Source organism: Bacillus rossius, chromosome 10, assembly GCF_032445375.1.
Source record: "Bacillus rossius redtenbacheri isolate Brsri chromosome 10, Brsri_v3, whole genome shotgun sequence".
In the NCBI taxonomy this organism is placed as follows: Eukaryota; Metazoa; Arthropoda; class Insecta; order Phasmatodea; family Bacillidae; genus Bacillus; species Bacillus rossius.
In genome coordinates, this window is record NC_086337.1 from 10,491,546 (window position 1) to 10,504,816 (window position 13,271).

At 40.2% G+C, this 13,271-nt stretch overlaps 1 protein-coding gene across 2 annotated transcripts in view; it reads left to right on the forward strand.

Annotated features, from left to right (window-relative positions):
* The window catches only part of LOC134535776 (ubiquitin carboxyl-terminal hydrolase 8), a 203,561-nt gene that overhangs the window by 84,505 nt on the left and 105,785 nt on the right, over window positions 1–13,271 (forward strand). For both annotated transcript variants that reach the window (XM_063375026.1, XM_063375027.1), the window contains exons 5-7: window positions 3,785–3,947; window positions 4,546–4,693; window positions 9,657–9,918. In XM_063375026.1, coding sequence (XP_063231096.1) covers window positions 3,785–3,947; window positions 4,546–4,693; window positions 9,657–9,918 — 573 coding nt within the window. The remainder of the gene's footprint in view (window positions 1–3,784; window positions 3,948–4,545; window positions 4,694–9,656; window positions 9,919–13,271) is intronic.

Consider the following 13,271-nt stretch of genomic DNA (forward strand, 5'->3'; position numbering starts at 1 on the left):
CATGTCACTAACCAATCTCTCTTTGCTCTGCTGGCTTCACACCCTATGGTCCCCTGGTGGAAACTACCACAGCGTGTCACTATCTAATCTCTCCTTGCTCTGCTGGCTTCACACCCTATGGTCCCCTGGTGGAAACTACCACAGCGTGTCACTAGCCAATCACTCCTTGCTCTGCTGGCTTCACACCCTATGGTCCCCTGGTGGAAACTACCACAGCATGTCACTAGCCAATCTCTCCTTGCTCTGCTGGCTTCACACCCTATGGTCCCCTGGTGGAAACTACCACAGCATGTCACTAACCAATCTCTCCTTGCTGTGCTGGCTTCACACCCTATGGTCCCCTGGTGGAAACTACCACAGCATGTCACTAACCAATCTCTCCTTGCTGTGCTGGCTTCACACCCTATGGTCCCCTGGTGGAAACTACCACAGCGTGTCACTAGCTAATCTCTCCTTGCTCTGCTGGCTTCACACCCTATGGTCCCCTGGTGGAAACTACCACAGCATGTCACTAGCCAATCACTCCTTGCTCTGCTGGCTTCACACCCTATGGTCCCCTGGTGGAAACTACCACAGAATGTCACTAGCCAATCTCTCCTTGCTCTGCTGGCTTCACACCCTATGGTCCCCTGGTGGAAACTACCACAGCATGTCACTAACCAATCTCTCCTTGCTCTGCTGGCTTCACACCCTATGGTCCCCTGGTGGAAACTACCACAGCGTGTCACTAGCTAATCTCTCCTTGCTCTGCTGGCTTCACACAGCATGTCACTAGCCAATCTCTCCTTGCTCTGCTGGCTTTACACCTATGGTACCCTGGTGGAAACTACCTAAGCGTGTCACTAGCTAATCTCTTCTTGCTCTGCTGGCTTCACACCCTATGGTCCCCTGGTGGAAACTACCACAGCATGTCACTAGCCAATCACTCCTTGCTCTGCTGGCTTCAAACCCTATGGTCCCCTGGTGGAAACTACCACAGCATGTCACTAGCCAATCTCTCCTTGCTCTGCTGGCTTCACACCCTATGGTCCCCTGGTGGAAACTACTACAGCATGTCACTAACCAATCACTCCTTGCTCTGCTGGCTTCACACCCTATGGTCCCCTGGTGGAAACTACCACAGCATTTCACTAACCAATCTCTCCTTGCTCTGCTGGCTTCACACCCTATGGTCCCCTGGTGGAAACTACCACAGCGTGTCACTAGCCAATCTCTCCTTATCTGCTGGCTTCACACCCTATGGTCCCCTGGTGGTAACTACCACAGCGTGTCACTAGCCAATCTCTCCTTGCTCTGCTGGCTTCACACCCTATGGTCCCCTGGTGGAAACTACTACAGCATGTCACTAACCAATCTCTCCTTGCTCTGTTGGCTTCACACCCTATGGTCCCCTGGTGGAAACTACCACAGCATGTCACTAGCCAATCTCTCCTTGCTCTGCTGGCTTCACACCCTATGGTCCCCTGGTGGAAACTACTGCAGCATGTCACTAACCAATCTCTCCTTGCTCTGCTGGCTTCACACCCTATGGTCCCCTGGTGGAAACTACTACAGCATGTCACTAACCAATCACTCCTTGCTCTGCTGGCTTCACACCCGATGGTCCCCTGGTGGAAACTACTACAGCATGTCACTAACCAATCTCTCCTTGCTCTGCTGGCTTCACACCCTATGGTTCCCTGGTGGAAACTACCACAGCATGTCACTAGCCAATCACTCCTTGCTCTGCTGGCTTCACACCCTATGGTCCCCTGGTGGAAACTACCACAGCATGTCACTAGCCAATCTCTCTTTGCTCTGATGGCTTCAAACCCTATGGTCCCCTGGTGGAAACTACCACAGCATGTCACTAGCACACCTCTCCTTGCTCTGCTGGCTTCACTCGCTATGGTCCCCTGGTGGAAACTATCACAGCATGTCACTAGCCAATCTCTCCATGCTCTGCTGGCTTCACACACTATGATCCCCTGGTGGAAACTATCACAGCATGTCACTAGCCAATCTCTCCTTGCTCTGCTGGCTTCACACCCTATAGTCCCCTGGTTGGAAACTACCACATTATTACAATTATAGTGTAATGGACAGTGAATCACAATTTCACTACATAATAGTGAAATTATGTTCAGTTGTTTAACTCAAGGTTCATACACTTAAACATTACAATTAAGCAGTCATAATCGTCCCGTTATTCAGTTACTTGTATATATTTGATCTATTCATTTTACACTTTGATAAAAAAAAAAACAAAGGAGTATAAAATGAATAATTAACTGACAATGTTTTGGTTACAAGCAATTAAATTTTATCTTCTGGTTGTCTCCTTTCAGATATCTGTAAATGATTGAAAGCTAATTTGTATGGAGCAGAAGTGTTTAATTTTTGTAACTGAATGTCCGTAGCAGGATGTAAACTAGCCCACAGACTTGGTGGATCATTACCAGTACCATAAATGTGGGAGGTAATCAAGTGCAGGATTTGTTCAGGGATGCCCGATGCGTTTGCTTGCCTGATAGCTTAACTAGTGTGGTAACTTCCCTGGTCGTCAATGTAACATTATCACAGGCTTGCATCAGCTCTGGGTCCCGGAAGTCTTGTGCATGCTAGAAACTGATGTCGGAGTGTCAGTTGATAAGGGCCCGCCTACCTGGACGCGCATGGTGTGCAGAGTTTCAGAAGAAACCACGCAATTCATAAACTGCTCAAGACATCAGGGCGGATGAGTGGTTCTGTTTCCATGTTTAATTTATAATTTATATTTTTAGGAGAGGGAAAAGGGATAAAATGTGCATTTTCAGACAGAAAATGCATGGTACAGATTCTTGAAAGTACCTGAGGGCCTTGCATTGCACTTCTGTCTTCGTGTTCAGATATATATTATTATGGTTACCACTCAAATTTCATAGTTGTCTTATGCACAATGAGAATACTGAGTGCCAGTTCAGAGCTTTGCGCTAAAAATGATGACGCGCTAGAAACACCAGCGAGTGTTGCATTTATCATCCCGCCTCACTAACACAGATACACCCCTGACTTGATAGGCCCCTTAACTGGGCTGGCTAGCAACACGCTGTGTGCATGCATGAGTTACATTCATGTTAAATGATCACTGGTTATTTGATTATTTATACAAGGCTGTGAAGTTTTTGTTTGTTTTTATTAAAAGTTAATTGAATGATCCTCTACCCTATCTGTGTCCCTATGACTCAACATTTCCTGTAAAGGAAATTAGGAATGAAAACTAGAGTTCTCACAAGATATCTTGTCTCAATAGCACACAAATAATCTGGATTATGTGGAAAAAATTTATATGCTCAATAAACCAACTCAATGGAATATTAAATATTGACCATTAAAGAGATGTAATCAAATTTTTACATGTCTGTTATTTTTGTTTTATGTTGTGTTCATTAGGTTTCTATGCTTTGTGTGATCACTGTGTGTACAATTATCTCCTAATTACACCAGTTCCTGGTAAACTTTTCAATCTAATTCGTATCTTGTGTGTGGTGTACGATGATCCTGAGGGATGATACCATATTTGAGGATTTATTACTACTATCTGCATTACCAAAATGCAAGTGCTGGCAAAGTGTGACTCCCGTAAGGAATGCATAGTCTAGGATACTAGGAGCAGCACAATACTAAATAGTATTTTCAATGTGCTCCCCATGAAATCTTGTTCAGTTTTGTGAATTTATCATCCTTAGAATGGGATGAAAAGGGTAGTAACGAATGGTAATGTTATTGAACCAGTGTTCATAGTTTACCGATGTTCCGTGTGCAGGATGTCAGCTGCCAAGTTGGGAAACTGCCTGCCGGCTGAAGCCAAGACCTTGTTCGAAAGAAGAGGATTAGTGGACCTGGTGGTGCTCATGGACTGGTTCTCGCTCGACAACGATCTACCAGCCATCAACAAACTCAGCATATTGAGGTCTATACTTACCAAAGTAAGTACTAGTATCTTGTATCGTTGCATTTTTTTATTCATTAATGTTAGTGGTTTGGTGTTACTTAAATAACTGTGAAGTTAATATTTTAGAGATAAGATGTACATAAAAAGAAGTTTTCATTTTTAGTTGCATAATGTTGTCTATCTATATGTCTCTGTGTGTATGGATGTGCTTGTGAATGTGTTTGTAGAGTTTGCATAGGGTAATTAATTTTCTCTTTGTTCCCATGACTGATGTATCAAGTTAGAACTGATATCCTAGTTGAACTACTTCTTTTTTTTGCATGGCTAATTTGTTTTGTGCTAGCAATTGAATATGTGATAAATTCTTTGTTGTAATTATTTCAAAACCATTATAATTTCTCAAATTAAGAGTTTTTCTATTGAAACATTTAACTACATTTAGCTGTCAGCTCTAAAACACTATTTTCAGTTATATTTTCTGGAAAGTTAATGTAAATTATTTGGCAAACAATCATACAGGATTAGCTTCCAAGGTATGTTGTGCCAAACTTTCCAGCAGAGTCTGGTGAGATTATTTATTTACATATATTTTAATTTATGGGCAGTTTGATAAGTTATTTTTTTTTCTCCAGTGGGATCCTGGAGTGGAGTACAAACACAAGCCGGTTGTTCTGAAGGGAGGCTACCAGGAATGGCTGGACACCTACCCATCGTTCACGAGCAACCCCAGAGCCGGCGCGCCCTCGCAGAGCTCCGGAGACAGCCTGGACAGCCTGTTGAGTGAGTCGTGCGTACGATGCACGTTGCCAATCAGCCAACAACACTAACGTTAGTTAAAATATTATTAATTAAAGTGAGGTGAAGTTTGCATTAAAATGTACAAGACGTGACAAACACTTTCTATGTTAAAACTAGGACTATAAAAGTGAAACATGATTTTATAAGATCAGCTGAAACCGCCATTACATACGATACAGTTCTATGGCAAACAAGTGCAGCTTGATGCATGAGTCAATGGTATAGATGTAACTGTAAGTTTTCAATGCCAGTGTCGACTGTGACTTAAATGTCAGTTTTATTTTATCAAGACTTGTCTCGGATAATAGCAGGTGTATTTTGTTACTGCCAAGAATATATTTACCACGGTTTTATTAGCTTCACCGGTATGTATGTATATATGTATGTATGTATGAATGTATGAATGGACTATACAATAAAATCTTTCCATTCAATTTTACCCACTTTTCGATGTCCGAAAGTGTTGAAATTTTGCGTACATTTTGAGAACCTTTGACAATACAATATTTTGATAACTTAAGACTCTAGTGTTAAGGGTAGTGGGAGAAGGGTCATAGGGTCAAAAAACCAATCAATAATTTCAAGCTATGGGTAGGGGAATGGTAGGAATTTGCCCGGGTCAACGGTTACCCTTGGGGGGGGGGGGGGGGGGGGGGGTTAAAGACACAAAATTTCAAAAATTTTAAAACAAAATGCTTTTTTTATTTGTAGTTTTTCCGATCCAAAAGATTGGGTTATGGTAGAAAATGTGCCCGGGTATATTCTTTTTGATTTGGAGTGTTTCCAAGGCCGGGTTATGCTCTGGCTAGACCTTCTCCCCCTTGGGGGGGGGGGGGGGGGCATAGTGCCCCTAAATTTCGAAAATTAAAAAAAAATGTTCTTTTTGATTTAGAGGGTTTCCGAGGTCGGGTTATGGTGGAAAATGTGCCCGGGGTTTGTTAATGGTAATATGGGTACTATATCTGAAATTATCTGGCCACTCTTACAGCATGATCAATTGTATGAAAGGACATTCCATTTGTCCGTGTTGATTTCTGCACAGATGGTGTACATGTAATTAAACCAATAGCCATTCAGTTTCCAGCCAAATAGAGCAATGGTGCTGTTTAAAGGCAGATATTACTATTAATACTGAGTTGGGCATCTACTGTGCATAAAATGCAAGGCTGCACTGTAGATATTCAGTTGTTTATTTGGGATCACGTCTCTTTGCTGTGCGTCAGGCTTATGTAGCTCTTAGTCCTGTAAAGTCACTGGATGGTCTCCAAGTAAAAGAACTTGATTGCTCTAAGATAACAAGAAAAGTTGATATAATGTTCATGCGTTTACTGAAATGACTAGAATACGTGAACATTAATGACTATTTTTAAGTTCATCGTAACAAATTAATACTTCAATCACTCATATTTAGTATTTTTAATTTGATTCAATTACTCATTTTAATATTTTTATTTTATTTTGAGACTAAAATGAACAAAACAAACTTTTAGTTTAAAAAAAATTATAAAAGCCTGATTTTATCATTGAATAAACTAAAAATTAAGAAATAAAATTTAAAGTTAACATTTTTGTCCAAACAATGCACTATAACTCTGTACAACTAAAAGCGTAGGGTGCTATCTTCGTTCATTCCCGTAATGAGTATTTCTAAAATTGAGGATAGAAAATTTAAGACAAATGATATCAAGCACCCCGTAGGCGTAGGTGCTGAGGGAGCCAGTGAGGCACTTGCTAAAGTGTGACTGTGAAACATGATTGATGTCAAAACTATGTCTTATGAAAAACTTCCTGTGTATTTTAAAGTTTTCTTCTTATTGCATGCATGTAGGCCAAAATACAGGTAGTGTACAGCATATAGATACCGCATTCAGATATGATGTGTCAGTTAAACCCACTTGCAAAATTCTCGACCTTGCGGCCACCAATCTTCCCCCTCTGTCAATTTCCATGGCCCCACTTGCTAATCCTACAGATTTGCAGCAATACAAAAATGATTTATACATACAAAGAAAGGCACAATACCAAAAGGGAACAAGTGCAATACAGGTGCAGTATTACTCTTTAAGACCTTAAAATTATCATGGGGTTTAATCATAGGGCCATTTACAATACAATCCGATCTCACATAAAGAATTCCATAATGTAATATTAAACAATATTCAGTTTACACGATCCAGCAACCCAAGACAAAGGTTTAAGGGCAAAAACCCATAAAGATGAAGCCAGAAAAGTTATGGTAATGACTTAGCAACACATGATTGTTGGACCATATTACACCAGGCACATGGAAATCACTAAGACATAAAATTTTACCTTGAGAGTTGCTGAAGATATCTTCCAACTCTTCAAAGTAGGTGGCTATTGAAGTTATTTTAGGGGTAATATAAATACTACCAAGTATTAGAGATTTGGCTGGTGAGGTATTAATTTTCTGGGTGGTCATGTGTTTGAATAGAATGAACTGATGTAAATTTATGTTCATAATACACCTCCACCTCTTTCCTTAGAGGTAAGGACTGGATCTCGGTCGGATCTGAAAATAATATAAAGATTCGTAAAAGAGTGGGAGTTGATACTATTATTATTAAAAATTTTTGGTAAAACAGTTAATATCATGTTGGTTGGGAATTAAAATTTCCAGAAATTCGTTGGATTTAGTTCCTAGATCACCAAAATTTGAGTAATAAATTTTTCTCTCCAAGGCATTGAGCATTAAACGTATGTGAAATTACTGTCCTCCTTCTGGACATTGGTAAGCAAAGAATCTGTGGTTTAGTGGGCGTAAGCTCAGGATGCAGTTTGCTGAAGAAATGGTTTTTACGGCAACCGTTAGGCCAGAAAACAGTGTTATTAATCCTATAGAAGTCATTTTCAAAAACTGAGATATGAAATGAAGTATATGTATTATATTTTATACTAAGTTTGTCTACTTGTACTTGAGTTCATTGTAAATATTGTTACGATCGCGCTTGGCTGCAGTGCTTGGCGTCGCCGCGCTCGTTCGGCCTGTCTGCGCCCCCTTCCACCTGCATCCTCTCCCTGGTATCTCGTGTCATACTATCTCGCGACATCCTGACCGTCGCAGCGCGCACCTGCCTCAGATCGAGTTACTTAAAGAGGCCGCACTGCGGAATAAAAGGACTCAGACATGTTTATCGGCGCGTTTTGTGGGAACCCGATGCTTGTTGCGTTTATCGGCGTTCTTTGAGCAGCCGCCGCGTCCTTCGAGGACTCACGACGCGTTTCTGGGCATTTCGACGGCGAAGGTCGCACGATATCTCGGAGACATGCCCGATTGTTCTGGACGGGAACCCAAGGGCTATATAAGGAGGTTGGGCCGACCTTAGAGTCAGTCTGAGTAGGAGTCGGAGTGGGGAGTTCTCCCGCGGCGGAGTTTCCGGGCGATAGTGCCGCGGGTGCGGCAGAGTGGCGAAGTCCTTGGACGAAGGTTCCAGGGCAGGGAGTGAGTGAGATCAGTGGAGTCGGGAGTTTCCGGGTGATAGAGTCGCGGGCGCGGCGGAGTCCCGAGTGAAGTTGCGAGCGAGTCGTCGTGTGGGATCTCGGCGAAGGGTGTGACGGCGGCGGCGGAGTGCGGCGACGGAGTCCCGCGGCGGAGACCCACGAGGGGTGCTGCGGCGAGAGTTGCGCCGGAAGTGCGGCCCAGCGAGGTGTGTGAAACGAGTGACTGGGGAATTGACATTTCTTTACGTGTAATTAATTATCTGCCATCTTAGAAGATTATTTGTAAGTGACAAGTAGTGGTAATAAATAAAACTGTGTGTGTGATAAAAATCTTTAATTGGGCTATCCTTTACGAACCCCCCGCAGGGAAATCGTAACAATATAGTAGACGACCTCATGTTCTTGAACAGACGGATCAAAAGAAGTTACGAAGGGTGCTTTTGTTTTCTTATAAACTAGTTTAGTAACTGTTTTCAATGTGGAAATGTTCTGACACCAACTTGTTTTCTTACGTTCGTTAGAGTACGTATTGCACGTTATGTGAGTGTTGCACCAATGTAAAATTTTTCTCATTGACTCTCAGCTTATTTTAGTACTGTTGACATCTGGTGATTCCCGCTGCATCCTAAGTGTCAATCACTTTGTCACCTGAGGCGCATAGTGGATAATCTTGCCGGTTAACTCTCGTACTGCTTAAGTACTTGACTAAAATTTTTTTCTGAATCATTCTTCTTATGGGTTCCTTCTTTAGTTGATTTTAGTTCACATTTTATTTTGGATGTTTCAGATCTAGAGTTATTCAACAGAGTCTTCTTGATCAAATCCTATTGTTAAGTTCATCATCTTTAAAGCACAAAGTTTGAACAAGTATAATTATTTAATCTGATTTCAAGGTATCTATGATTATTTATTTAATTTTTTTCCTGTTCCTTAGCTAACGTCTTTTTAGGCGATAATGTAAACACATTTCATCTCGATTTAATTCAAGAGTAATTTCAGCAGCATGATATGAAATAAACCCAGAAAATCAGGCTGATCAACAATGAATGAATTAATGATGATTGACATCTAATACAACAAATAAAACGAACATGTGACTTATAAATAATGTACAATGTAAAGTTACGAGAGGCGCGCTTGCACACATTTGCCAGCCACGAAAAAATATCTACTTACCTTAGACCATGTGTATGTGACACTTGTTAAGATGTCATATTGCCATTGGTGGCAAACACAAAAATTCTCATTGAATACCAAAATTGCATTAGGCTGTAAAATAAAATTTCCCTAATTTTCTAAAAGCCTTTGAGAAGATATGATTGAAGAGACTTTTAAAAATGTAGTGATATACATCTTCTTTAGTTTTACATATATTTTTTTTTGCAAATAGTCGGTAACTGGTGCACTCGGCCTCCTTAATGAGTATATATTTGTTTGCACACCTGATGATACAAAAGCATGCAGGGTCGTGGACTTGTCACAGATAGTATAGAGTACGCAGACTTGGACGGCAGCGCGGAGAAGCCACCAGCGCGGACGGTGGCCCAGCCTGGGGACACTGCGCAGTCTCCTCTGCAGCCGTGGATGCCGGTCGTCGACAGATCCTCCAAGCCGCACGTCTCGGTCCGCGTGCCCAGCGGCGGGAGTCAGGTCTCGAGCGTGAGCGCGGAGGAGACCGCAGATGGTTTGCCTGACAGCTCACCCACCGACGGCGACGGCGACACACACAGTATTGGTGCTGAAAGGTAACTTTGTCTTTGAGACTACCTGTTACAGTTAATAATTCACTAGAATTTAATAGGGGCTTTAAAAACAAAAATTAAAAACATTCAGCTCCCAATCCTTTTTGGGTAGTTTATTCAGTATTATTCAGTACATACATGTATAATTAGATTATGAGCCAGTTCTATAATGTGAGTTTCAGTTCTAGGTTTTCTTACCACGTAGTATAAATTTTAACCAAGATTAGTACTAAACTGTTTTTCTAACTATTTTTATCGGTACAGAAATCAGTGTTTAGCTAAGCAAGGGTTAAGTCTAGGTCTGGTTTATCTTCCAGTGAATTTTTTTCCCTATTGTATTGACATGGCCGTGGGGTTTTGTGGCGATTACGTGTTTAGTTAAGGGGCGCCACCAAGCATAGGGACATGGACCCGGCAGAGACTCTACATCTATGGTCGTGACGTCACCTGTGTTAGGCATGACTAGGGACCCCAGAAAATGGTAAATAAAACTGGCTCATTTCGGTGTAAAAATAAGCAAGCGGTGCAAAAAATTGGTGTAAAAATAAGCAATCAGTAGAGACCCCAAAAAATTGTGAAAAAATTATGCCATTGGCGGTGTTAAAAAAACCTCATAGCTTTACTGCTTCCTTATTTGCCTGGCCAAATTTTGGAACATAAGTTTCTCTAAGAGTGTTGGCTGATGATGGCAAATCCCCTGCACCTAAAATGTATACATAACTTACCATATACTTATAAATAGGTAGCATTTACAAGGTTATCGCTGAAAATATTAATGGGCTAATTTACTCAAAACAATTCTTAGCCAAACCTAACCTAACCTTTTCAAGATTACTGCTGGATTACAGAGTCAAACCATCAATCAATCAGTCACCATTTCACAATGCAATCCATCCTATTTATGTGTTTGTTAATCTGAGGTACTTGCATATTTATTTGAAGTAAAGTAAGTTGGGCCTAAAGGTAAGTTAATCGATAATATTGTAGGCCTGCATATGCTTATGAACTTTTATTAGAGGGGGAAAACATTTCTAAATAAATAAGGCTAACCTTCAACATGGGTGTTACACCATTCCCTCATAGCTGGATGATCAGCTTTTTCCAAAGGAATGTTAACTTACAGCATCATATTAACAAAATCAGAAACAAATTCTTGTTTTCTGCACTTTCAAGCTTGTTTGCTTTATTCACGCTGTCGCCTATCGAGATTTGTTTAGACACGGTAGAATGCTTGACAAAATAATTGTCTTTTTTGTTTTGTGTGTGTCATTTGCCACATGCTTTTTACACGTGTCTTTGCGTGTCCAATCAACCCGCACGTTGCAGAACTTGCACATCATAATTTTGTCCCGCTGATCAAAGATATAAAATCATCCGATTTCATCTCTCTTTCGCGATCAAACATTGTCGAAGTTTTCGGCATCTTAGCCATAAGTTCAATTGCATCACAAAACTTACAAAATGTGGATGGTAGTTGTAAACACTCATAGATATGTGCACGCAAGAATGACTGCCATCTTAGCTCCATGCGATTAAATTAGGTTAGAAAAATCGATACCAGTGCGCCTTGCGGCAGAAACGATCATTATTCAAAACACGAAAACTGTGGAGTCAATTTTGTTATGTTGGTAGTGTGCACATATCGATTGTTGACATTTGTTACATTTTGTTTTCATTCACGATGGCGATATTTACTGCTTGTTAACAGAGTAATAAAAATACGTGGATTTCAGTAACGTATCAAAATGAAGATAATATTACGGCACTAGTCTTTCAGTCTATGTTTATTTCACGCCTATGTTATGATGGCGTAAATAAATAGAACTTGCGACATTAGGACATTATTTTGTGCGAAAAAACGTGAATTTCGCGACTATGTCAAAATCAAAGGAAAGTCGCAAAATTCGTTTGAAGTATCAAATTTTCGCATTATTTCGTGAATTTCGCGCTTCACCATTTTTCGGGGTCTCTAGGCATGACTCATGTCCCTCTGAAACTGCCCAAATTATCTGGACTCTGCCCGCTCTCAGCATCAGGCACGTTATAGCGGACTATTAGGGTGACCCACCAGCCGACATGCTGGAAGGTGTTACACAATGGGTGGCCACAGACAAAAACACTTAAGTTCCAGGCACCTTGGCACCACATACCTCTCGTACAGCAGTTACCATTAAACAAATAAGTAATACGGATCAAACACCTAATGACACGGCTGGTTTAAGTGAGGCTGTGGTCACCTAGTGGCCTGGGGAACTATTTAATGGTGATGTCTGATTTCTGCTACGTGGATTACTATTTAAATTAATAGAGCAGTCACGCTCCAGAGGTAAGGTAAAATAATCAAGCGATGGAATGAACGGATCAGTGAAAAAATAATTTGAGGTCCATGGCGTATTGAGGCGTCTTACGTCGGGTAGTAGTAATGAGTGACTAGAGTGAGTCATGGCCGCTGAGGTGGTTTGCCTGCTTATTGCGCCAAAAGTGAAGTATTGTTAACCATTCCAGTTAGTGCCATTAACGTATTTATGTTCAATCAATTATTACATTTGAATTTATAACATAAGCATCTGCGTCACAAAAATTTACATGTCAAAATACAAAGAAAAATATTACAATGTTTTGGCCTTCGATGGGAGGCATATAAAGATAAATAGTGTGACATATTTATGATAGAGTGTTATTCTATGCATTTATATTACGTAAAGTATATTTTCCTACACAATTTTGGAACATATTAAATAAATTAGCCTTGCTATTTATGGAATGTAATGCTTCAGGTTACGCAATTTCGAATAACACAAGCATTTTTAGGAATGCATTAATCATGCTAAGTGAGGGATTGTTGTACTAAACATTCTCTGCAAAAAAATGGATGTGAGTCATAAATATAAAACCATCTTAAACTCAGAAATAAACTAGCAGAGAGTAAACAAAACTTTAAAGAGGTGAGGTATCAGATGATAGTAAAAAAATATGAGATACACTTTGTGTGCATTTTATTGTCACAAAAAAGGGCTGATCACTATTACAAGCAATAACATATGAATCGGTGAAATGCTTTTATTTATACTTTTTAAAATTATATTATTATTAAAATAATTTCCAAAAATAATATTTACAGGTACCTTTAATTTTATGCTATAGATTATAAACATTACTGCAACAATAAATACAATAAAATATGATCGATAATTTTTTTTTAAAAATATTATGACAAAGCTGGCATGAATAAAAAATATAATTTAAATTAGATTGATATACGTGTGTTGTGTGGAAAGCGATCTAAATCTTGCAGTCCTTCTAGAATGACTAACTTGTAACATTTCTTCCAATATGTTAAAAATATTTCCAAAAAA